General features: G+C 36.3%; 3 protein-coding genes across 5 annotated transcripts in view; 1 reads left to right on the top strand and 2 right to left on the bottom strand.

Annotated features, from left to right (window-relative positions):
* The window catches only part of slc12a5a (solute carrier family 12 member 5a), a 178882-nt gene extending 178231 nt beyond the window's left edge, over positions 1-651 (bottom strand). The window contains exon 1 of one of the 2 annotated variants that reach the window (XM_079884091.1): positions 454-651. In XM_079884091.1, coding sequence (XP_079740217.1) covers positions 454-577 — 124 coding nt within the window. In that variant the 5' untranslated portion in view covers positions 578-651. The remainder of the gene's footprint in view (positions 1-453) is intronic. The other variant, XM_079884092.1, reaches the window with a different exon arrangement.
* Positions 652-2571: 1920 nt separating this feature from the next.
* Positions 2572-7461, top strand: nat8l2 (N-acetyltransferase 8-like 2). Of its 2 annotated transcripts, none has more exons than XM_079884333.1 (3): positions 2572-2796; positions 5394-5457; positions 6279-7268. In XM_079884333.1, coding segments are annotated over exons 2-3 (687 nt in total). In that variant the 5' UTR covers positions 2572-2796; positions 5394-5456; the 3' UTR covers positions 6965-7268. The 2 variants fall into 2 exon arrangements, with proteins under 2 accessions (XP_079740459.1, XP_079740458.1); XM_079884332.1 differs by having other exon boundaries at positions 2783-2999; positions 5361-5457; positions 6279-7461.
* Positions 7462-11001: 3540 nt separating this feature from the next.
* Positions 11002-17627, bottom strand: cyp24a1 (cytochrome P450, family 24, subfamily A, polypeptide 1). The gene is made up of 12 exons (XM_079884191.1): positions 17192-17627; positions 16584-16774; positions 16414-16507; positions 16238-16331; positions 16056-16147; positions 15770-15881; positions 14508-14653; positions 14098-14264; positions 12773-12851; positions 12131-12328; positions 11931-12042; positions 11002-11815 (listed from the first exon to the last, which is right to left on the bottom strand). Exons 1-11 carry the CDS (start codon positions 17432-17434, stop codon positions 11932-11934), a joined length of 1527 nt encoding a protein of 508 aa, XP_079740317.1. The 5' UTR covers positions 17435-17627; the 3' UTR covers positions 11002-11815; position 11931.
* Positions 17628-25589: the final 7962 nt, after the last annotated feature.

Raw genomic sequence — 25589 nt, 5'->3', positions numbered from 1 at the left:
AATATATTCATATTGTAGCCTATTTATGAAATAGTAGCCTACATTAATTGTGATGTGAGATAATATTAATAAAAATGTAGTCTTTGAACTATATTAATATGCACTGGACATTATTAAAGCATTAAGTATGATGTAGAAAATTAAAACTAAAAGGTTTAGTGCATTTAATGCAATACCGACCTGGGTTACTTACAGATATGAAATGTCTGATGTAAAATCTGATAAGTTTATATGGATTGTTCTTACAGTTAAAAATAATAATTATCTGAACCAATATCATCTAGGCTATATGGAATAGTATAGACTGTAGTGAAGATAGTCCATCAAACAGTCATATTCTCATTTGATGGTTGAGGGCGGCGTGTTGAATATTAATATCCCAGTCTCACATATTCCCAGCTGTTGGATGAGTTTATCCTTCACAGGTGTCAGAACATCTTAAACATCTCTCACCTTTCCCGGAGGCTTCAGCATCAGCTCCAGCAGAGCTCGGTGTCGGTGTCTCCTCATCGCCCTCGAACAGCTGGTTCACTTCCCCCTGCATGTCACCGGCAGTCACGGTGAACCTCTGGCTCATGCTGCCCGTCGCCGGTGGCCTGAAGCGGGCTGGATGAAGGAGGAGCTCGCCGGTGCTGCAGATGTGCAGTGATCAGCCCAGTGTCTGTTAGGAGTATGAGGACTACTGTTAACGCAGGAGCATAAACGTGTGTAACCTGTCCAGTTGAGACGAGCGTTTTATTGTTCTTTGATAAAAGACATTAAATGAGTCGCGAGCGGATCATCAACCGGTGTCTGGACGAGCCGAGCATCCGGGTCCTAAAGCCCGCGACCGATCATCAATCAGAAACATCGATTAAGCCACACAGCGTGAACACAATTTGAGCTGCGTTTAACAGTAAAAGGAATATCTACAATAACAATCATACAATATTTTAGATGCACGGACCCCCCGTTCTAACTTTTAAAAGACAGCCACACTGTATATGTAGCATATAAAGAAGACACAATTAATATTATGTATTAATTTAAAGCTAATTTCATTTATTTATTTTAATCAATTAATCAAGTTAATCAATTTGTTTATTTAGTTTTCATATTTATATTCATGTAAAGCATTTATCTGAATCAATTTAGATGTATCAAATATTTATTTATTTATCTTAATAAATGCATTGCAATAAACTGCATCAATGTATTATTTATTTATGTCTTTAAATCAAATTAAATTCACTTAAATAAATTTTATTTTAATCAATGTTATGTATTTAATCTTATTTTTATTTATTTATTTTAATAAATGAAGTGTAATAAAATGCATTCATTTATTATTTTTTATTTATTTAAATCAAGTTTTATTTGCTTATTTGAATTAATTTTTATTTTAATCAATTTTATTTATTTAGTTAGCTTTTTTTACTCTGCTTTTCCACAGAGCCCCTTGCACTCCCTTGTGGCCCCTGGGGGTCCCGGACCCCAGTTTGAAAACCCCTGATTTAAGCGATAAGGAATCTTCAAATTTGCATTTGGTATCACCAAGAACCATAAGTTCAAGATTTATATTTATAAGTTAATTTCTACTGAAACACCAAATTGAAAATGTATTGTATTCCTGGAATGTGGTTTTGCTGGGGTCAAACTGAATGGCTACCATTCACATCTCAGTAAAGTGAATGCTTTATGACACCACAGAAGATTAAAGCCTCAGTTTCAGCCTATAGACCTTTCACAGCAGCGCCATCTTTGATTTTTAATGGGAATGAAAGCGAGGCTGGGAGAGACAGACATGCGTCTCTTCAATGGGCTGTACTGTTATTTAATGTGTTTTTGGATTGTTCTGCTCAGGAAACACTGGGAAAATATCTTTCCTAGAAATTTCAGATGACAAAAAACTCCCGACAATATAAGATGTTGCAATTTTAAGCAATCTTGGAGCTTTATATACTATGGCAAGCCATTTTAGCTTAAATTGTACCCAGCGTTACTCGTCGTAAATGTATTTACTAGAGTTAAATTAGAGAGCTCTACAATTCAATTCTTACTAGTAGCAATTACAATTAGAGAGCTCTACAAATGAATTTTTACTAGTCATAATTATGTCTCCATTGACTTCCATTCATTTTTAATTACGGAGCTCTCTAATTCAGTCGTTACTAGTAAGAATGCAATTGCAGAGCTCTTTAATTCAAAAACAGAGCTCTGCAATTATACATATCGTTAATTCGTTTTTTTTTTTACTAGTAAAAATTAAATTAGAGAGCTCTGTAATTGCATTCTTAGTAACAATTCAATTGTAGAGCTCCATAATTAAAAATGAATGGAAGTCAATGGAGACATTTGGCTAAAAATTCATTTGTAGAGCTCTCTAACTGGAATTGTTACTAGTAAGAATTGAATTAGAGAGCTCTGTAAATGTAATTCTTACTAGTAATAATTGAATAAGTGAGCTCTCTAATTGTAATTGCTTCTAGTAAGAATTGAATTGTAGAGCTCTCAAATTGAATTCTTAGCCTACTAGTAAAAATACAATTACGACGAGTAACGCTGGGTACAATTTAAGCTAAAACGGCTTGCCATACCGCTCAGCCTCGCTTTCATACCTGTCATGGCGCTGCTCTGAATAAGGTCTATTGAGGTCAAATGAACATATTTAAACAATGAAGGGGAAAATATGCTACTTTCAAAATTACTATTATTAGCAGTGATACAGCACATCAAACACAAGCAGAGCGGTCAAACAGTAACGCTAGATGGCGATAACAGCAGAACAGCGCGACTGACCCTCAGAGGAACACATGAGTGAGTGTGGAATCTCGGCACTCTTTTATACTGTAGGCTACATATCTTTCTTTCCCCATGTTCGTGACATTTCTATGCATGCAAATGAAACCATACACTTTAAAAAAAAAAAAAACTATTCCGAAAAATTCCGATCTGAATCGAGAATGTCTGATCCTGTAAACTTGTGACCTTTGAACTGGTAAAACTGCTGATAATTTGAAGTTTGACACGCGGATTGTAGAAAGAATGACATTTTATATAGAAAGTAAATATCTTTTATCCCCTTATCAAAGTGGGTTTAGGAAAGGACGGGGAACAATGGACTCTGTGGTTTGCTTGGAAACAGAAATTAGGAAAGCTATGATAAATAAGGAATCGGTTATGGCAGTTTTCTTGGATGTGGAAAAAGCTTATGATATGGTATGGAAAGAGGGGCTATTGATTAAATTAGATAAAATGGGTATTAAGGGAAGAGTTTTTAATTGGGTCAAAAGTTTTTTATCTGAAAGGTATATTCAGGTTAAAATTGGTGCTTCAGTGTCTAATAAATTCAAAGTGGATAATGGCACCCCGCAGGGTAGTGTGATAAGCCCATTACTTTTCTCTATTATGATTAATGATGTTTTTAGTAAAATAAGGTATGATATTGGGAAATCATTATTTGCTGATGACGCTGCCCTTTGGAAAAATGGTAAGAGCTTGTTGTTAGTTCAAGAGAAGATACAGGAAGCTGTAGGTTTAATTGAAGAATGGTCTTATTCATGGGGTTTTAAATTTTCAGTGGAAAAGACAAAGATGATGGTTTTTACTCAAAAGAGGGATAGGGTGGCTAAGGTGTTATTGTATGGGAATCAAATTGAGCAGGTAAATTACTTTCGGTTTTTAGGGGTAACATTTGACTCTAAACTAACTTGGACAGAGCAGGTAAGGATAGTAGAGGAAAAGTGTAAGAAGATTTTAAATATAATGAGGTGCTTAACTGGGATAGAGTGGGGTTCTAGTAAAGGAGCCTTAAGAGGGATATATGTGGCTTTAGTAAGACCAGTGATTGAATATGGAAGTATAGTGTTTAGATCTGCATCGAAAACATCATTAAAGAGACTGGAAATTATACAAAATCAAGCACTACGAATTTGTTGTGGAGCCATAAGGTCCTCTCCGGCTTGTGCAGTACAAGTTGAGGTGGGCGAGCTTCCATTAAGTTTAAGATTTGAGCAACTGATGATGAACTATTGGACTAATCTAAAAGGGCATAATGAAAGATGGCATCCTACAGTTAAATGTCTTATTCCTTGTTGGGAAAGTGGGAAGGCTAAGATAGAATGTTTTGCTTGGGCATCTAGTAAAATAGCAATTGAAATGAAATTGCTGGAGAATAAGTTCAGTCCTATTGTTCCTTTTTCAAGTACGCCGCCTTGGTTGTTTTCGCCACTAATTATAGACTTCAATATTCAAGGAGAAATAAAAAGACTTAATGGGAAAGGAAACTGGGTAGAAAAAGTGGAGGACAGAATAAGGTCTATATATAATTCATTTATAGCTGCATTTACGGATGGTTCAAAAGATCCTAAGAGTGGTGTTACTGGTTTTGCATTCACTATTCCAGAATTAAAGATAAATGTTAAGGAAAGAACCTCTGATCATTTGACAGTATTTACTGTGGAAATGTTAGCTATTTTAAGGGTATTACAGTGGGTAGAGGAAAACAAAATTACCAAGGTGCTAATTTGCTCGGATAGTTTATCAGCATTAATGTCTCTTCAGTCGTTATCATCTAATAGTAGACTTGATATTGTGTACGAAATTTATGAGACTGTATATAGACTGCAACATATTAATGCAGCGGTCAGAGTTTTGTGGATTCCAGCTCATAGGGGGATTGAGGGAAATGAGACAGCAGATATGTTGGCTAAGCAAGCTTTGAAACTCGACAGAATTACAAAAGTGGCACTAAGTAAAGCTGAAGTTAAAGTAAAAATAAAGGAAAATATTATGAAGACATGGCAGAGACAATGGGATGAAGGGAAGAAAGGGCGACATTTGTACAATATTGTGCAAGAAGTAGGGAAAAGGAAATCTATAGATCAATGTACTAGAGAAAGTAGCATTATTTCGAGGTTGAAATTAGGACATACTGGATTAAATAAAACTATGTATTTATTGAAAAAGCACCCTTCAGGTTTGTGTGATTGTGGAGGGGGAGAGGAATCAGCTGAACATGTGATTAGTGAATGTGTTAAATATGGAAATCAAAGGATAAAATTAAAAGAGGAATTACTGAAATTTGGGGAAAATGTGTTGAACCTTAAAAATCTTTTTAAAATTGGAGAGCAGGTAATGGGAGCTTTGTTTAACTTCTTGAAAGAAACTGGTTTAATGAAAAGGATTTAATTGAGTGGTGAAGTTATTATAAAGGTAGAAGGTAAAGTGAGTTTTTTTTTTGTTTTGTTTTTTGTTTTGTTTTTTTGTCGCTTGTGATGCTTGCATTTTTGGCCCACACTCCAGCACAGTAGGTGGCGGTTATGCACCTTAAATGTCGGTTGCCACCCGCCAATAAAAAAAAAAAGAAGAAGAAGAAGAAGTTTGACACGCGCGCTTCATGTGATCCTCGACAGTGCAGGCTCTGTCAGACAGGAACCGAAACACTGATTGGAAATAAAAGGATAATCACATTAAACAGTAAGTAGCGAACAGTTCTGTCTGTCTATTCTGCACCTGCACTATTATATGAACAAATGGTTTTTAATTGTATTTATGCTTTGTACTGTCACCAAAACGTGAAAACTTTTATCATTAGCTCACCAGCATGTTGTTCTTCTCACGCTGCTCTATATAGGAAAAAAAAAAAATATATATAGCCTATATATATATATATATATATATATATATATATATATATATATATATATATATATATGCTCTCAGGAATGTTCCACGTGTCGCCACATTGACTTTTAAAGAAAAAAAATCTCCATCTTATATAAGCGTCTAACTAATGGATTGTGAGTTAAAAGTTTCGCGCCATGCTTGACTGCAGTTTGAAGTAAATCAGATAAGGTCAGATAATTATTTCAAATCCACATTAAGTCATATATATTTGCAAAGATTCGAAATAACCAAAAAGCATAAGTTATCATTTCAAATTGTGCTGTTATATAATATGTACTATCCCAGGATTACATCGTTGTCATGTAAACATGCCGTGTGTCTTGTATGTGTGTGTGTGTGTGTGTGTGTATATATATATATATATATATATATATATATATATATATATATATATATACATTTGTAGTAGCCATATATAGCTTGCACTGTTAGTAGACCCCTCTAAATAATATACAGTAAAATGCTTTTTATATATATATATTTTATAACTGTATTTTTATATAATATAACATTTTATATACTAAATAAATGAGTGTTTTTTTCAAATTCTTTTCTGTATTTTGATGATTTCTACTTCTATCTTTCCACTTCTGTTGGGATTGCTCCGCCAGTGCACAGTGTGATCCGGCGCTATCAGCCCTCAGACCGGGAGGCTGTGGAAAGAGTTTTCCGAGATGGAATAGAGGAGCACATCATTCCTGCGTTCATGTACGCCATGACCCGACCGCTGCACATCACTGTGAGCCTGTTCTTCTACATCGGCTCTTATGTGTGGGGTGGACAGTCAGCGCTTCTGGCCCTGGTGTCTGGAGGAGCCTGGATAGGTCTCGTGCTCTTCTGCTGCCACGAGTTCTACGCCGGCTACGTGCGGGCCAGACTGAACACGGACATGCAAGATATTCCGGGTTACTACCTCAGTAATCCAGACAACTGCTTCTGGGTTGCTGAAGCTGAGATGAGCGGCCGGCCTCAGATTTTGGGGATGGTGGCCGTTGAAGGAAAAAATGACCCGGGAAGTGATGGGAAAAAGTATGGCGAGCTTTACCGAATGATTGTTTCGTCCACCTGTCGCCGCACTGGTCTCGGTCGACAGCTGGCTCAAACTGCAGAAGACTTCTGTAGGGAACGTGGCTTCTCAAAGATCGAACTCTCCACCTCTTCTACGCAGAGAGCAGCCGTGGCGCTGTACTTCAAGCTGGGCTTTAAACTCATCCTGGATCATACACAATCTGAGTCCCCAAAGTGGATGATCTGGATGACTAGAGCCACAATTCTGACCATGGAGAAGAACATTTGATCATTAACTAAGGCTGAAAGATTTATGTACTGATCTTCTTTAATAATCATAGCTTTGTAGCACTTTTTACACAAGTTTTATAGCACTGTTTTTCATCACACAAATGTAATTAAATTTGATATGAAAGATTTTTCACTTTTCTGAATTGGATTATTTCATGTATTTTCAAATATCTGTGCATTTTTACAAATTTCATTATTTCAAATTATTTCTGTGCATTACACATGTGTAAATTTCATTGCACAGCCCAGATGAAGCGCCGTTTAGGGTGAAGCTGATTCATTCTCCTTACATAAATTGAATTGACACCATAAATGCACATCCTGTCCAGACGTAAGTGTGACATACAAATACAGTTCTTCATTGTAAAATGTCTCCCTCAAAGTCAGTTATCGAAACATCACGGAGCTCATTCAAAATGATTTATAGGATGATTAACAATTAAGGTAAAGTGTGCTTTAGCAGAAGTAATGCTACAATAAACATTTGATATTGATAAAATGGATTTTTTTAAATGCTCTACTGTTGTACTACTTCTAAACAGACACTAGATGGAGGCATCAACTTTAAAAATGTTCATTTTGCTCTATTCACTCTCAGAAAAAAGGTACAAAAGCTGTCACTGTGGCGGTACCTTTTCAAAAGGTACACTTTTGTGCCTAAAGCGAGTATATTGGTACCTTAAAGGTATATATTAGTACCTAAAGTACTACAAAAGTACCTTTTGAAAAGATAGTGACAGCTTTTGTGGCTTTTTTTCTGAGAGTGTTGGATAAAAGTTCTCAGGTGGATCAGATACAGGTGAAACTCGAAAAATTTGAATATCATGCAAAAGTTATAATTTTGATGATTATGGCTTACAGCTTATGAAAACCCCAAATTCAAAATCTCAGAAAATTTGAATATTAAATGAACTCAATAATAAAAAAAAGATTTTAAATACAGAAATGTCAGCCCTCTGAATAGTATAATCATGCATATGTATAGTTATATATCTACACTAAATATATTAGTTTCACCTTTTAATTTGAATTACTGAAATACACAAACTTTTGCACAATATTCAAATTTTTCGAGTTTCGCCTGTATTTTCTATCCAAACTGCGTGTGAGATCATTTGGCAGATTTGTACTTTAGTTTTACTTGTCATTTTGTGAAATATATTCTCACTCCAACTCTCAGTTTTAATACAATATAAGCGATTTTCCTTTTAATATTTTGTTCCTCAGAATATAACAGGTATTTTGTCGCATCAAATGGTAACTTTCATATTTTACAGTCTCCCAGTGATCATGGTTTAGAAAATATCTAAGTATTCCTCAAAGCTTATGAATTCAAGTATAAGCAAGAAATCTTTTGACATTGGAAGTAGAAAGACTGATCTGGATTCACTGCTATAGATGTAGTATAACTGTATAACCACGTTTATACCTCGGAGTAAAGCTGTCTTGAAGTGAATGACCTTTTAAAGATTAGAAAACTTCCACATTACTGTTGTACAGTAAAGCTTCATGAATGATAAGGAGAAAGCTGATATGGATATAGGTTGGTGTGTGTGCGTGTGTGTAGGGTTTCTACAGGTTAAACCAGTTTCATTCATGTGTGAACAATTATGTTGTGCTGCTTATATGATATCGTCCGTAAGTTTGGGGTCTGTAAGATTTATTAAATGTTTTTGGAAGAAGTCAGTTCTGCTCACCAAAGGCTACATTCATTTGATCAAATAAAAACAGTAATATTGTAAAATATTATTACAATTTCAAATAATTGTTTTCTATATGAATATATAGCAAAATGTAATTTATTCAACATCAAACATCATTATTAAACATCATTACTCCAGTCTTCAGAGTCACATGATCATTCAGAAATCATTCTAATATGATGATTTGATGCTCAAGAAACATTTCTGATTATTATCACTGTTGAAAACAGTTGAGCTGCTTCATATTTCTGTGACTTTATGAGGAATATTTGATGAATAGAATGTTCAAAAGAACAGCATTTATTTGAAATTGAATCTTTGAAACATTTGAAATGTCTTCACTGTCACTTTTGATTAATGTGTTTTTGCATCCCTATTTTATTACTGGATATTTTTGTTTGCTATTCCGTATGTTTTCGTATATATACCTGACAGAATTCAGTGTCTTCTTTCTATTTGTTTCTGTAGAAGCTTCTAGTTCTGCATGGACCGTTGCCCATTTCTTAACTCGGGATAAAGGGCTTCCAGCAGGTGAACGACCCCGTGAGTAATTTGGTTTGCAATGAGAGCACCATTATGTTTTTTTCATGTTGTTCATTAATTTGATAAAAGCCTTTATCCAAAACTTCAATCATGTCACTTCATGTGAAATTTGGATCTCAGTCCCAATGTTGAACTTGTTGTTTTAGTTTGGCATTGATGAAGCAGGAATTACGTCAGCCGCTCTACTATGAGATAAACACATGCCATAATTCAGGAAAACTATAAGACAACAAGATCATGACAATTTAATCACAGGAACACCATTCCATTATAATTACAGTAGGTTAAGCAAGAATAAAGATAAACATTCATTTTGGATGATTAATGCAGCGCTCTGCTTGAGCGGCGGTGTTCTAATACTACTATCAACACGGGCGGCAATCAGACATTTGACTTTATTGCATTGCTCTATTGGCGTAGTGATTGTTGTTGCCCTGAGCCCACACAACACGAGGTGAACGACACTGGCCCCGGGCCAAAGCAAAGGGACGTTGAGAAACTGGGGTTAAAGTTACAGTAGTTGCATGTTATATCACTTGGCAGTGTTTTTGTGTGCCTTTCTGTCAAAACATCAGGTTCATAGCTTGTGAAATGCCAGAACATGATGACATTGTTGAATCTGTGTCAGTCCAGTGTCAGCTGACGGCTCAGAGCGGCCAATTAACCCAAACACCCCCATCCACCCCATAAGCCCCCTGAGAACAGGTCCATACTTCATACTGGAGAACGGCCAACGGAGCAACACTCTTTTCACAACACTTACGGGAAAAACAACAAAAACAATAGTGGTAATAAAAAATAATAACAATAATTATAATAATAATAGCTTTTTCTAATATTAATAATTTTATAAAAACAATTTTAATATTACATAATTTTTTAATAGTTTACCTTTCATTCAAATAAATGCTTGACATATCAGAAAAATTTATTAATATTAAAATAATATTATATTTATTTTTCTATAGAATATATTATATGTATAATATTTTTTATACTAAAAATGCAATTTTCATGTGTGTGTATATATATATACACACTATTTTCTATAGTTATTTTATCACTTTCCTATAATGTCATATATTATTTTCATATACAGTATACATATATATCATTTTATTTTCTGATACCTCAAGTCAATCCAAATTTATTTATATAATGTTTTTCACAAAATCATGATGTTAATGTTTACAATATCTTTATGCTTTATAGTCACGTTTAGATATATACAGTTCACATTTAGTGACGATACAAGCAATCACGCAGTTGAGATTTGCCATATAGTATTCATCACTTCATGTGTATACTGTATGTATGCGGATAAAGTTGGGCATACTTATATATCCAACTTTTTATAAAGATCTATGCGATAAAAAACAAAAACAAAAAAAACAGGCAGTCCAGCATTTTAGTGTGAAAAGTGAAATATAAATATAAACATTATTTAAAAAAATAAAAGTATTATTTAATATATATATATATATATATATATAAATAAAAATATATATAAAAATACATACTGTATATGCTCAGTTTACAGGACTGATGTATCCTTAATCTTTATTAAATCAACTTCAGCGTCCAATTCTATAGAGAATTAATCATTAAAGACCTGATATTAAAGGAGAACTCATTGAGCTAATTTTTTGTAAGCCTCTTAACATCCTTGATGTGTCATTACAAGTGCCCAGCCATGTGAGTGATTCCTTTAGAGTGTAAAAAGAGGATAACACGTGTAGGCAACACCGATTTTTGTCGTTGTTCTCTGTACTGACAGCACTCCACATTTACAAAAAAATTTAAATCTCCTTTTTTTAGATCTGATCAGTGATTGTATCAGATTGTAAAACCACGGTACACCATGAATGATTACTATATTCAGATATGGTGCTTCAAATTATGATGCATGTCTAGAAAAACATAGTAATACCGTGATACTTTTTTGCAAGTGAGTGCAAAGTATTTTTAATGTGTCATACACAATGAATTCAATTCATATCAGACCACAGCATGACATTCACTCTTTGTATTATAAACAAAAGTGGTTTGCGGTGAACAATATCCAGTACATTTCTAGATTGAAATTTTGAACGATTTGCTTTACAACAGTCGCATTGTTTTCTCACCACACATACAGACATACATTAAACATATTTTATTGAGTATATAAATAGAATGTTACATTTATGTTTTATATGACATATATGTACATTTCCACACAGTTCTTGTATTATAAAAAAAGAGAATAAAAAGAATTTTACATAATACTGTACATGGAACGATTTCAGTACAAAACAATATTGCATAGAAAATTTACCACCTCTACATAATAATTTTTAACATTTTAGTAAAATATATATTTACTGTAGTAATATAGTAGGTAGCAGCAATTATGAGAACCTTAAATAGTTAATTTAGCCTGTCATTTCCATAAAGTAAATAAATAGAATAATCATATTTACTACTGTACTAATAGTTTGAGGTATATTTGAAGTGTGAGACTGATACATTCTGTATAGGTTAGCAGCAATATAAAGGTCTCGTAATGTGTCTGATCCATTGATATGGAGTCATGTGTTCAGGTTAGTACTTGTACAAGGTTTCTGCAAAGATAAAAAAATAGGTTTTAAAATACAAGAAGATTCTCACGGTGCACACATGAGCATCAGACTGATATCTTTATGGTCTTGAATGAAACATTTGAGCTAGTTTCAGTACCTCATCGGGGGACAAAAGCCACTGGAAGCTCTCGACTGGGAACCAGTGTTCCTGAATGCAGCGAGTCCACCGGCTCATGGTCTGTGGCCACAATCTCATAGTCACGTAGTATCTGTAATAAACAGCATATGAAACATTAGGACTGGATAAAGAAAATACATTGATCGTATCGGTAAGAGTTTAATGTCCAGCTGACGTACCCAGCAAAGACTCAGCTGGATCTGCAGCTCAGCGAGACGTCGGCCGATGCACATCCTCTTCCCGATCCCGAAGGGAACATGGGCGAACGGGTTGATGGAGCCTTTATCTTCCAGCCAGCGTTCTGGTCTGAACTGCTTCCCGTTGTCAAAATACTCCTCGTTTGAACCGATAGCCTGACTGTTGATCATCAGGACGGTCTGAGAACATAAAGAAATAGGGTTAAATAAATAAAATGCTCCATGAACTGCTAAATATGAATGTGCATTGCATAAAATGTCTTTAAAACTTCACATTTAACGTAGATATTATGATGAAGTTATGAATAGGACACAAACTAGTTACAGTCTTTTGCAAAACCCAGTTAGCTGTCTATGTAGGCAGTATTTTAAGTCAGGTGCACTAAAACATCTTTTCATCAAACTCTATTAGAATCAATTGTGAGTCAAAATTCTTTCATTAGCTTCAATGCTGCTAATGTTATGTATGTAATGTAAGCTGCTAATGTAGAGCTTTCCAATAACTCTTATTTCAGTTCTGATGTTGTATTAGAAGCGGTAGACATCAAGACCGCTCACTAGGTTTCGGATCAGAGTTCATATAAGGAGAAGTAGTGAGCAGGACTGCTAATAATGAATACTCACTCCTTTAGGCAGAGTATAATCGCCCAGCACGGTGTCTTTGTCCAAGGTACGGCTGGTGAACGGCACAGAGGGTGAAACTCTGCAGGAAAAAACAACAACAACAATGAACCTCTTACTGTTGAGAATTCCAGAGAATTTCCATCTTTCGCATGCATGAGACTGTAAGCTGAATGGCATGAGGCACTGTATGGCGCTAATGCAAGTCAAGGCTATAGATAATCCCACATTCACAGCACATACTTCGGCATTATCCTTCTTTAATGTCCAGGACATGTCTTCCTGTAACGCATGACTGTCGACTGGAACATGAAAGTGTGAGGGTATAAACATGACTTCCATGTGCTTTCGGATTCCAGTCGGGACTATTATTATGTCACCTGACTGGACCTGGTAAAGACCTCATATGAACCTTAACAGCTGATTCCACACATTCACCAGAACAGTGCTGGGATGGATGGCTACATTTTTTAAAATGAAGGTTTTGAAATGGGGGTTTTACAGCATTGCCATAGAAGAACTATTTTTGGTTCCCCAAAGAACCTTTCAGTTAACTTGTGTAAAGAATATTTTAATAATCTAAAGAACTATTTGTGCAATGGAAAGACTCATGAATGTTAAAGGTTCTTCACTGGAACCATCAATGCCATTAAAGAACCGTTATTTTTAACAGTGAAAGATCCACTTTGAGTTCCCGAAAGAACTTTTCAGTGAGCAGCTCTTAATCATTTTTCCTTCGTGTGAAGAACAATTCAATAATCTGCAGAACTCTTTTTCTTTAAAGGAGCATTTGTGGAATAGAAAGGATCTATGAACGTTAAAGGTTCTTGATGGAACCATTGATGCCAAAAAAAGAAACAGAATTTTTAAGGGTTTTGGTTTCCCCAAAGAATTTTCCAGAACCTTTTTTTGCAACGAAAAGATTCCACACACAAAATAAAGGTCCTTTACTGACACTGATGGTTCCATCGAGAACCTATGGATCCTTTCTATTCCAAAAAAGGTTCTTTGTAGTGGAAAAGGGTTCTGTAAAGGGTTCTGTCACTCTTTGGGAGACCAAAAAAAAAAATATTTTTAAATCTAATTTGGAATTTAATCTAATTTGGAATCTATTTTTAAGAGTGCATGAATTTTAAAGGTTCTTCATGGAATCATCGATGCCATTAAAGAACCTTTATTTTTAAGAGTGTAAAGTGGATTGTCTCAACCAGTATTAAGGGAAAACCTTCAATTAAATCAAAAGAAAAAGTGATATTTCGCATACGTAAAATCTGTTTTAAGCACATTTTGGGGGTGAAACGTGACCCATCGACGGCGCTCGTGCTCACCTCATGGACTCCTTCAGGCAGGCTTTGAGGTAGGGCATGTTCTTGATGTGTTCGGCACGAGGCGTCTTCCCGGCAGGCACCACGTCTTGGATCTCCTTCAGAAGTTTTGCTTGGGCGCAGGGGTTTCGGGAGAGGTTGAAAATGACCCAACACATGCTATTAGCCGTCTGCAGGAGGAAAACAAGAAGGATTTGCTTGGTCAATCAGGACACACTGTACAATTAACACTCGCCCTGCCTCATTCTTCTGACTTATGTGCTTGAGTGAACTAAGCCTGGATAAGAGCAGAACAAAGACGAGTTAAATCAACTGTTTTTTTAGCTCGCTGGCGTGTGACTGGAAAACAAGCTCGCTGAAAAACAGGCTTGTTTGTCTGGGGTTGTGAAAGCTGGTGTGTGTCGTGAACGCACCGTCTCCACTCCTCCGACCTGAAGCTCTGTTGTGGCGGCGTACAGCTCCTTCTTGGTGAGGTGGTTCTGGTGGAAGATATCGCAGAGGAAATCGTCCGCTTTGCCCTTTGAGTGCCTCGTCAGCTTCTTGTCGATGTAAAGTTTAGCTGTTGAGATGATAGATTGCTTGAGTGATTGGTGATATTTCTGATGGATGCTTTTTAATAAAAGTGTGTGCATTCAAAGTGAATAAAACATGCTATTTGCTCAATTTACAGTGAATGCATGATGTTATTTAATGGTGTCCTTTATTGAAAGTTATGTTCAACAAAGCTGCATTTATTTGAAGGAAAATACAGTAAAAATAGAAATATTATTACTGTTTTAATATATTTCGAAATGTCATATATTCCTGTGATCAAAGCATCATTACTGCAGTCTTCAGTGTCACGTGATCCTTCAGAAATCATTCTAATATGATAATTTGCTGGGAAAAAATAACAATTTCAGCTTTACATTTTCAGTTCAGTTGCTGCCTTAAATTTTTCAAAATGGCTGTAGAACTTAAATTATATTAAACTGTGAAAAAAGAGGTTAATCTTGTAGAATTTATAAAAAGTTGAAATTGCTTAAATTATTTTGATGAGCTAAAGGGTTTGAATTAACTTATAACAGTAATTTAAAATTGTTCAGTTCTGTTTTTCTGTAGCACTTCGAATCATCACTGTGAAATGTTTCATTTAAATAAACAAATTATTTAATTTGTATTATGTATTTACAGATTCTGGCTACAGCCTACACGTGTCCGGCATCTTGAACGTGTCCAGCACATGCTGCTGTTGTTTAGCTGCAGGAAAGATGAAGTATTGGTGATAGTGTGACAGGAGTCTGTCAGTGAGAGCCGCTAATGGAGCAACAGCAACACAACAAACTGAGAGTAATTCAGTCTCGCGTCGACATTCCTACCGCCTCTCTCTCCCTCCCTGCTGGAATACAAATATTTGGCTGGATTCTCTTGCACTTAGGTCACCGCATTTACTACCGTGGTTTACTCGTGGTCTCTCTCTCTCTCTCTCTCTCTCTCTCTCTCTCTCTCTCTCTCTCTCTCTCTCTCTCTCTCTCTCTCTCTCTCTCTCTCTCTCTCTCTCTCCTGCTGCGCACACTCTTCTTCTTTTAGGGGGTCGAGGCAGAAAGCCGTAAGTTCACGTGTCATCACCTGACTGTAAATGTGCTTTGAACACTTTATGGGTCACACGTCATTTGATCAAGGAACTCTTTAGTACCTGTGCTAAAAATACGGTCCCATGCCGCTGTGTGGTCTTTCCATGTTTTGGTATTCAGAATCCTGTGAAGCTCCACGGGCGTCACCATCATTGTTCCAAAGGTGCTCATCATCTGAAAGAGAGAAAACACCATCTGTTTTTTTAACTAGCTTACTTGCATCTTTGCATTTCTAATGCCTCAAAACACAGCTAAGGAGATGAGGATAAAGCTTAACTTTCATCAGTTTCATCAATAGTTTAAACAGTGTTCAAAATATTGATTGGGTCAAAGATATGGTCAATTTACCGTTTTTATCGACGTGATGAAATTCATGGCCTCCTCGCTGACATGGTCTTGCAAGAGCCCAAAACGTTTGTCATAAAGCACATAGCAAATGGCTATAAGACCAAAAGAGAGAGAAACGTTAAATGCATTTCATTATAGCAATGCACTATAGTATATATGGGAAGTGTTGCATGAAAACTCACTTTCAAAGGACCACTTGTTCAGTTCGAAATACAAATCATTGATCTTTCCATCGACATTGGCTCTTCCGATCCTCTTTATCAAATCAGCGGAAACCTTAAAGACAACAAGCAGTCATATACGTGCATAGACGTGGATGATACAGTACGTGAACTGATGTTTATCAAGCACAACTCACTTCATTGATTTTCCCATCCAGTTTCATGACTTCGGTTGGTTTCATGAGTTTCTGCTGGAAAGCGCTGCGCACCCGCTGCCAGTCTTTCCCTTCCCTGCAAATACACCAGTTTAAAATACCACAACTGTCATGAAATAACTAATAAAATCTTGTAGAACCAGGATATTTACAGTATGAGCAGCCCATAAGCCTCGTCCCGCATGTCTCTGTAGGCTTTCCATGGTTTGATCTCCAGTCTCTGAGGATAACTGCCCTCCTTCCTGTAAAGAGCCTCCAGTAAACCCGGAGCCCCGATGTGAACCGACTCAAAAGAGCCCAGCTTCATCCGGAAGATCTTCCCAAACTTCTTATGGTAATCGATCTGAGGTAAAAAAGGAACAGAGAAAATAAAAAACTTAAAACTGTGTGTGTGTGTGTGTGTGTGTGTGTGTGTGTGTGTGTGTGTAGAGATATAAAGTGCTCTAAATAAGCATAAATAAAGTAAAAAGTTTCACTAAACGTCACAAAAATATCACTAATTAAGTTTAATTAAGTTAAAGTTAATTTATAGTGTACTTATAAATAAGAAAAATATAAATGAAAAACCCACAAAAATTTAAATAAAATCATATTCAAATAATAAACATAAACATTTTGATTCAAATGATTTTAAATAGGCATAAACAGATTGTTGTTGTTTTTTAAATTTGACACAAAAAAAGTTATTTTAAAATCATTAAAATATATAAGGACATAAATGATAATTTTTTTTTTTTTTTTATAATGCAGAGGTTCATACCAGCGCCTCGTGTTGTCTCTTTAAGCCTCCTTTGCGGAGCACCTCGATGAGGCTGCCGAACAGCGGCCAGTTTGTTGGTCCAGGAATGGAGTCGAGACTGTGCGCGCACGGCGCGCTCCCGCCAGCATCCTTCGAGTCCAGCACGCACACGGAGGATGTGGGCTTACAGTGCTGAAGCCCCACAGACGACTTCTTCTTCAGTAGCTCCAGAATCTGAGGACCTTTTTGGATATGCACTCTCATCTTAAAGCGTGCGTAAAACGACGTGCGTAAAAGTGTCAGTGGAGTTTCTCTTAGATGCCACTATAGCCTATATATATACTCGCGACTGTGTTTATCTCGGTCGGACGCGGCGACCAATCAGGAATCGTGTGTGGAAGTCGAGCCCACCATTCATTTATGGATCTACGTTGGTGAGTAGCGCATGACCCCGCACAGACCGAGGAAGTGCCCTCAAACGCGCTTTATAAATAAACATAACGGAGGTGAGGCGGTTCGCTTTGAGCTGGCCTCAACTCCTCTCTCTGAGTCAACACTGAGACCGCAAATATTTACTCAGCAGCTCCTGTGCGCTCCTGGCCAAAGGCGATCGGCAATCGCGGTTGTTTGTACAGTATTTGCGATGGTGCCATGGAACATTTCGACGTGGAATTTCATTGATGACATTTCACATTTCATCATCATTATGTATACATGCAGCACTTGATTGATAATACCGCAAAAAAAAAAAAAAACCTTTGAAAAGAAAAGGTTCTAAAAGCGCTTTTTGCATTGAGATAAGTTCATTTATTGTGGTTTTGCAGTATTGAAATCTGAATAGTTGATGAATAACATGGATATGCCCATGAATATAAAGATTTTAGATCAAGAAGTTGCATGTGTGAATGAGAGGAAATGCATATTCATATACAGTACAAATGTTAAGTGTTCAATGAATATGATGTCATGAAGACAGCATGCATAATAATCCTAGAAGAACAAAAAAGTATCTCCAGTTGAATTACAGCGTTTTAACCAGTATTAGGACAAATATAATCACGTTTTATGCAGCTTTAGAGATTCAAAGTTCTCTAAATAACCATACATAAAGAAAACAAAATTAACTAAACTTAAATAAAAAACTAAAATAACTGATTTACTAAGTTAATATATATATATATATACACACACACACACACACACACACACACACACATATATTATATAATCTAAATTAGGCTAAAAAAGCACACAAATTGAAATAAAATCAAGCATTTAATGCAAGGCAAGTCATACTATTTTTTTATTTGTATATTGTATTATATACACTGATTCAAATTACTTTAATAAAGAGATATATAAAATTAACTTTAGAATAATTACAAAATAATATAAGTTAATGTAAAGTTAAGTTTGTTTAACACTCAAAATAATGAATTGGTTTGACTAGGACAAACTTAAATTAAACTAATTAGTTCAGTCAAATTAACTTTTATGAGTATTTAGCACTTTCTTTTTCTTTCAAGTACAGAACTGATATATTTTAAGTAAACTGAACTGTTTAATTGTTTGAGTTTCTTTCAATTTAGATGAATTTAGGGGGGGTGAAATGCTCATTTTCACTCAATCTCCTGTTAATCTTGAGTACCTATAGAGTAATATTGCATCCTTCATATCTCCAAAAAGTCTTTTGTTTTATTAAATTTTTAACAGAAAGATAGGCTGTACCGAGTCTTTCCGGAAAAAACCGAGCGGCTGGAGGCGGGCCCTGTGGGCGAAGCTTAGCTGTGCTAACGCGCCAAGCTAGTGACAACACACAGAGACATTTGTTCAACAAACAGTTTTACTCACCGTCCGGTTCCAACGCACGACCGCGAACCTTTATCATTGTGACTGCTCGATCCTTAAGCATTAGACGATCTGCAAATCCGTCGATCTGGGCTTTGAAAACAATCATCGTCGAAATGCAGGGAACAAACAGTCTTACACAACTCCGTTTATGCTCTGAAAAAACAAACTCCATCCACGGGTTCCTTAACGCTGGGTTCTTTGGGAATCTGTGCAGGGTTGTCTTGCCCTGGCAACCAAAAACACACTTCTTTGGTGACAATGACTTCCCAAAAGCCGGGCAGGGCGCTTTGATGGCGAACTGCTTTCGCTCTCTTGCTCTGGTCTACGAGTGCGCGCGGCCGCGATCTTACCGGAGAAGTGCCCTTAGGACCCATATAAGGAAATTCCGCCCTATCTTACGTAAGACAGAGCCATACTCGAAAAAAACTTTCCGAAACTTGTGACAAACCGGAAGGAGTATTTTTGGAACAAAAATACTCCTTCAAACGTACAACTTAGTTTTTGAAACTTTGTCCATGTTTAGCATGGGAATCCAACTCTTTACCAGTGTAAAAAACTCAGTATGCATGAAATAGCATTTCACCCCCCCTTTAAGTTTAACTGAAACGGCTGCGATGTCTATTTCCCAGCATGCTTTGCCGATGGCACTCGGAAGGGAGAGTAAATGCTAAAATTAAGTGTAATATAATGGGTTTTTTTGTGCAAAATGAATGTTAAGTGGGAGATTTAGTAGTGATTAATGTTTTGTTATGCTAATTTAGAAGAATTTCTGTTAATGTTGGTTTTAGAATAGTTACCATCATGGTGACAAGTGGTGCATGCAGCTTGACTTGAGAGCAAATAAAACCCCTTTAATGGTGCACTCATACAGCAAGTGCTACTTATAAAAATTAGTATGTTAGCAAACTAGCTTGTTAAAGCTAGCCAAGTGTATAATAAGAGTGTTCACATTGAGATTACATGAAAGATTTAAGTTAAATGTATGAATTAATGTACTCAAACATTTCAAGTTAAGAACAATTAAAATGTATAAGTAAAACATAAAAATCTGCCCGTTCTGCTTACTTAAACTTTGAATTTCCTAACTTAAAAAATTTGAGGCAACTGACTGCCTTACATTTTTTGAGTTTTGCCAACTTATTTGGGTTTACAGTGCATTGTGGATTTGTGTAAGGGTCTTGCAGCCAGACCATGTTGTTAATGTGTGTATCGTATGACCCGTGAGCATGAGGTTTGAGTATAAAATTAGCCGGGGGAAGCGTGTTGTCCAGTACCCAGTGTGCATGATGCAAAAACATCATCTTACATCTGAACTCAAGCCCACTGGTAATCCCACGCTCATGATAGTTTAGTATAGTTTTACAAAAGTACAGATATGCGGTACAGCAAACATGTTGACTCATAGCACATAGATCTTGTTTAAATAACCTTGAACCCTCCGCAGTGCTTGCTGTGCTGCCGTAGCGTTTAACAAGATCAAGTCCACAAAACACACAGAGAACAGATTCATCACGATTGTGTTTAGAAGAGCCATGTCTGTTGACCAATGATCTCAAAATGGCCAAATATTGGCGGATTTATTGTATAATTTGTATGCCTATCATATATGTAATAGTATATTGAATTAAATAATTAATTTAAAGGGGTCATATAGTGCCATTTTTGTACAAGTTATTATGATTCTTTAGGGTCTAAATGAAAAGTTTGTAATACACTTTAATTATCTCATTAGTATTGTAAGAAAACACTCATTTTACCTGGTCAAAAACAGCTCTGTTTTCAGCACGCCGTTTAAGTGCATGTGTCTTTAAATGATAATGAGCTTTGCTCACCCCGCCCCTCTGTTCTGTGCGTACACCGTTTGTAATAACACAATAACCATAACGCGTTGTTCATTATAAACTTGGAATTATGAATTATATTGAGAACGTTGTACATAGAAAACATGCCGTAATGTACCCTGAATGTAAATTCATCGTGAAGCGTGCAGCAAGCGATTTGCAAAGATTAATATAAATATTAATATAAAGGTTAATAAAATGTTACACTCACTTCAGTTCTTCTGGAGGTGCAACAGGAACACAAATAGTTGGTACCGATCCTTTTTTCAGGAGCAGCTTCTTAGCAAAACCAGCTTTATACTGACCTCGTTTGTAAAGCAGTCTGGTGTGTGAAATGATTCGCGCAAACATGAAAGCATTGACGTTGATCATGGGGAATATTCCCTTCGAAAACAAAACTCAGCCACTGCGTCTTCAGCGGTTCGGATTTAGGAACATCAAAATGACTGCTGTGTTCCTTATTACACCCAAGAACAGAACACCACAATCGCTTAGACGCCATTCTGCTCCAGCGTATCAACAATGTCCGCGCGGACTATGATGACAGCTCGCTCAGGGCGGGTCTGTGTTGAAACACTGCTGTCAATCAACAATCGTGGGAGGGGCGTCCGACTGTGTGACGTCACATGGTCAGACGGCTCGATTTGAGACAGGGGAAAACATATAAGGAGATTAAAAAAAACACTGGATGGATTTTTATCATTATGTGATGGTTGTGTACAGGCACTGCCAACACACATTTCAGTACAATCAACTTGTAAAAGTGCATGTACCATTATATGACCCCTTTAAATAATTATAAATCAATTTCACTACTGTGGTTTGAGCAGAGGTCAAGTTTCTTAGGAATAGAGTTTCAATTCGTTCTGTTTGTAACAAAGCCCCTTTAAATTACAAAGCCAGTTCCCTGATGATGACATCATCCCCCAGGAAGTGACATCATTTAGGAGGGAAATCAACAGCACACATTTTAGTGAGTATTATCTCTAGAACATTCCATCCTGTTTGAGGAAGTCAGTATGAAGACATCTGAAGTATCATTTGTTTGCAGAAATGAATCAAAGCACTTGAACACTTGTGTTCTTCAGAATTAGTTGGTTAACGGTGGAGATGTTTGGACTATATAAACAGTGAAGCGAGTAGTCGGAGTTTATAGTGGTGTTGGTTCTGTTAGGCCATGCTAACCTAAAAACATATATAACAACAATACAACAATAACATGTTTTAAGTAACATACTCAATACAACTTTAACTCTTGTTAACTTTATTGGGCTAAAGTGACTAAATGAATGCAATATGACCCGATCCTCATGTTTTCCGGAGCACATGGGTGGTCGTTTAGTTTTTTGGCAAAAACAAGGTATTAGAGCTATTGAAAGAACCACAGCCATGCAAGGACTTAAACCCCTAAACTTGTTTTGGGTTATTTGGCAGTACTAGGCTGTGAAATATTGTGGTTTATACAAGACTCTTTCTTTGGTAAATTTTGGTTAAGCTCTTTCATACTTTTGGATTTTTTATTGCTCAACACTGGTTTGATTTTCTTCAGAAAGAGTAGATCAAAAGAAATGGAAAACAAGATAAAACTGCTCGTGCATATCCATAAAAACACACATGGTTTTGAAAAACATGGTGTTTGGCCATGCAGAACTCACAGTCACGATGTTGGCGTTGTGTGTTGCTGCCCAGCATTGCTAGACAGTTTCTAAGGTGTTCTGGGTAATTAACATTTGGTTTCTGTGGTGTTGTTAATTGATGATTTCCACATGCTTATTTGTGAGATTCATCTCAGGTCAGGGATTTTTTACTTCTTCTGTTTGCTTGGAAAAGTAAAAGTACACCTCTTGTACTCCAAATAGTACAAAATGAGTTAAAACTTAACTTACACTGCTAATTAAGATTCAATTATGTAACATGTTTTTAACATATTCTATGAACCCATGTGTGTGCCTCATAAACTCGTTGACCCTACACACATAAGACAGGCATGAAGTGAACCAAAACTGATGACTCAAGCTCGTACGACCCCGACTGAGGGGTCATTGAGTTCAGTGACAAGCCTGCACACATGCACATAAACACTTTGAATCTTGACAAATGAACCAATGTCTCTTTTATCTTTGACTGCATTAGAATGATTTCCTAATTCAAAATATCGCATATGTGAACACCTTCGAGGAGTTTGGCTATTGAAAATAGAACTTTTTAATCAAACTCTTCTCAAATGAACAACATTTGAGAATGAAATTATGCAATCACTTGAACTCTATGATTAACTCCAGCAAATTATTTGTTGACTGCCACAGAGAGGATCTTATCTGATTTTTGAAACATGACTGCGCTCCTGGAATAAGCTCCCACATTCTCAAACCAGATTTCTCAGCCACATCTGTTTCTCGTGCCGGTTGACGACCTTAGCCATCCTGTACAGAATAAAGCATTCCACTAGGGCATCAAGGTGTTGAAAGAGTTGTGTGTGTGCTTTAGAGTAAAAAATGTCCCTACTAGCGTCATTCATTCCTATTATCACGTCAGCACGTACATGAGGAACTAATCTGGTCCAAATAGCACCATTTCGCCGTCAATTTACAGTGCGTTTACGCCTCTTGGACAGTGATTTATAGATGTCATTTGAGAACGGCACAGAGAACTCACTGACCCTCTCTGAGGTTTTATTGCGTAAACAACTCGGTGGGCTGGGAAAGGGTTAAGTGTTTCCCTATACATTTAGCAGCCACCTTTGCTCTACTCAGGACCTCAAAGAGTGTTTGATTTAGGGCCATCGTTGCAATGCACAATTATCATAAAGACTTTATGAAATGAACTGGGGTGTTGGTGCAGTGGTTCCCAACTTGGTGGGTTTGGACCCAAGATTGGGTCTTGTTGACAGCAGTGGAAACAACAATGCAAATTGTAAATAATAAAGTGCAACTGAGCGTAGATAAGATCGACAGCTTCCATATCTTTTGTTGTTGACGTCAGATGCCATTGAATACAGGCCGCAGAGAGCATGACACTAATTTAGACACTTTCAGCATGTTAATAATTGTGCATATTGTTTGGTCTGTGCAGTTCATGGTAATGCATTTCAGTGTGTGATTTGAGGGATGTTTTTCTTTACTTTTGTTGGAGTCATCAATTGATGTCCAATGTAGAGTGTGTCGTAAATCAAAACCAGTTGAGAACCATCCACATCCAGATTGCCGGCAACAACTGATTATTTTCAGAATCTGGTCAACTTTAAATTTTGGGCTATTTTGCTTCCATAACTTGTCTTTTTTCAGACTGGTGGAAAGAAAACACATTCAAGTGTTTATTTTAGTACACATTATCTATTTGAGTATGTAGATTTAAATTATAATTCATATCTATAAAGGCAGTTTTCTCAAAATGAATTTTTTTCTCTGCCATTGAGTCAGAAATATCATCTTTAGTATCTTTACACTTTTATTCCTATCTATATTCTGAAGGTTTTTACAGAGGGATTTGCTCATATGTCATTTGCATGGTTTACTGTATATAAGATTTTATTCCTCAAACAAGGTGAAATAATATTTTTAGGTTGTTGACAGTATTTTATGATTTATGTAGTGATAAAATCCCCTTCGTAAGAACCTTATTTCTAATATATTGACAAAATGAAATCCAATGTTTTTAATCTAATGCTCAGATTTACAGGTGAAACTCGAAAAATTAGAATATCTCGCAAAAGTTACAATTTTGATGATTATGGCTTACAGCTTATGAAAACCCCAAATTCAAAATCTCAGAAAATTAGAATATTACATGAAATCAATAATAAAAAAAAAAAGATTTTAAATACAGAAATGTCGGCCCTCTGAAAAGTATAATCATATGTATATAGTTATACTAAATATATTAGTTTCACCTTTTAATTTGAATTACTGAAATACACGAACTTTTGCAGGATATTCACATTTTTCGAGTTCCACCTGTAGGCAAATGACTGCGTATTTAATGATACGTATGAACGTAATATTTCAGAAAACTTGTAATACCAAACAATTGTCTTAGTGTACTGCGAGAACTCAACTGGGAAAAGTATGGTGATATAGTTAATTTTTACCCTATTCACCCGTAGTGTCTTAACCTCATTTAAGTCTGATTGACCTCATTTTAAAAGATTTTAACAAAGTCCACATTGAAAATCCACACATTGGTGCTCCACTTTTGCACAGCCTTGAGAGGAAAGGGTTAAAATGAGCCGATAGATCAACGGGTGCAATCAATAGCTGTTTTCCCAAACCAGCTCCTCGTATTTGCATATTTGACAGAGTAAACGTGCGTCTTCACTTGCCAGTAGAGAGAGATTATTAACATTTTTGCGCTCATCCTGTGGCCGCATGTACAAAGCATACTTTCACTGGAATGTTCCTGCTCTCAGATGGATGAGTCGAAAGACGACAGCGCGGATAAGAGCAGCACATCCCAGAGGAACATGACACATTATGTTTGAGTTTTCCTCATCATTCAGAGAAAAGTGTGATTTCATCTTGAGATCTCAGACAGAAGTTTGAGATCTGAAACTGAAGGAGACACATGTGAGGTCGCTGGGGTCATTTTCTCAGGAGAAACATCTGAGAAGTGAGATACTTAGTCCAAAGTCTATTCGTTCTCCATTGAATCTTATTGCTTTCTAAGAAAAACTTGAGAAATTACTGTAAAGGGCTCTCGTTTCTGATTGGTCTTTCCCATAAAATGTAGCT

This window comes from Squalius cephalus (assembly GCF_949319135.1).
Source record: "Squalius cephalus genome assembly, chromosome: 10".
Taxonomy (NCBI): domain Eukaryota; kingdom Metazoa; phylum Chordata; class Actinopteri; order Cypriniformes; family Leuciscidae; genus Squalius; species Squalius cephalus.
This window is presented reverse-complemented; position numbering and strand designations above follow the sequence as displayed.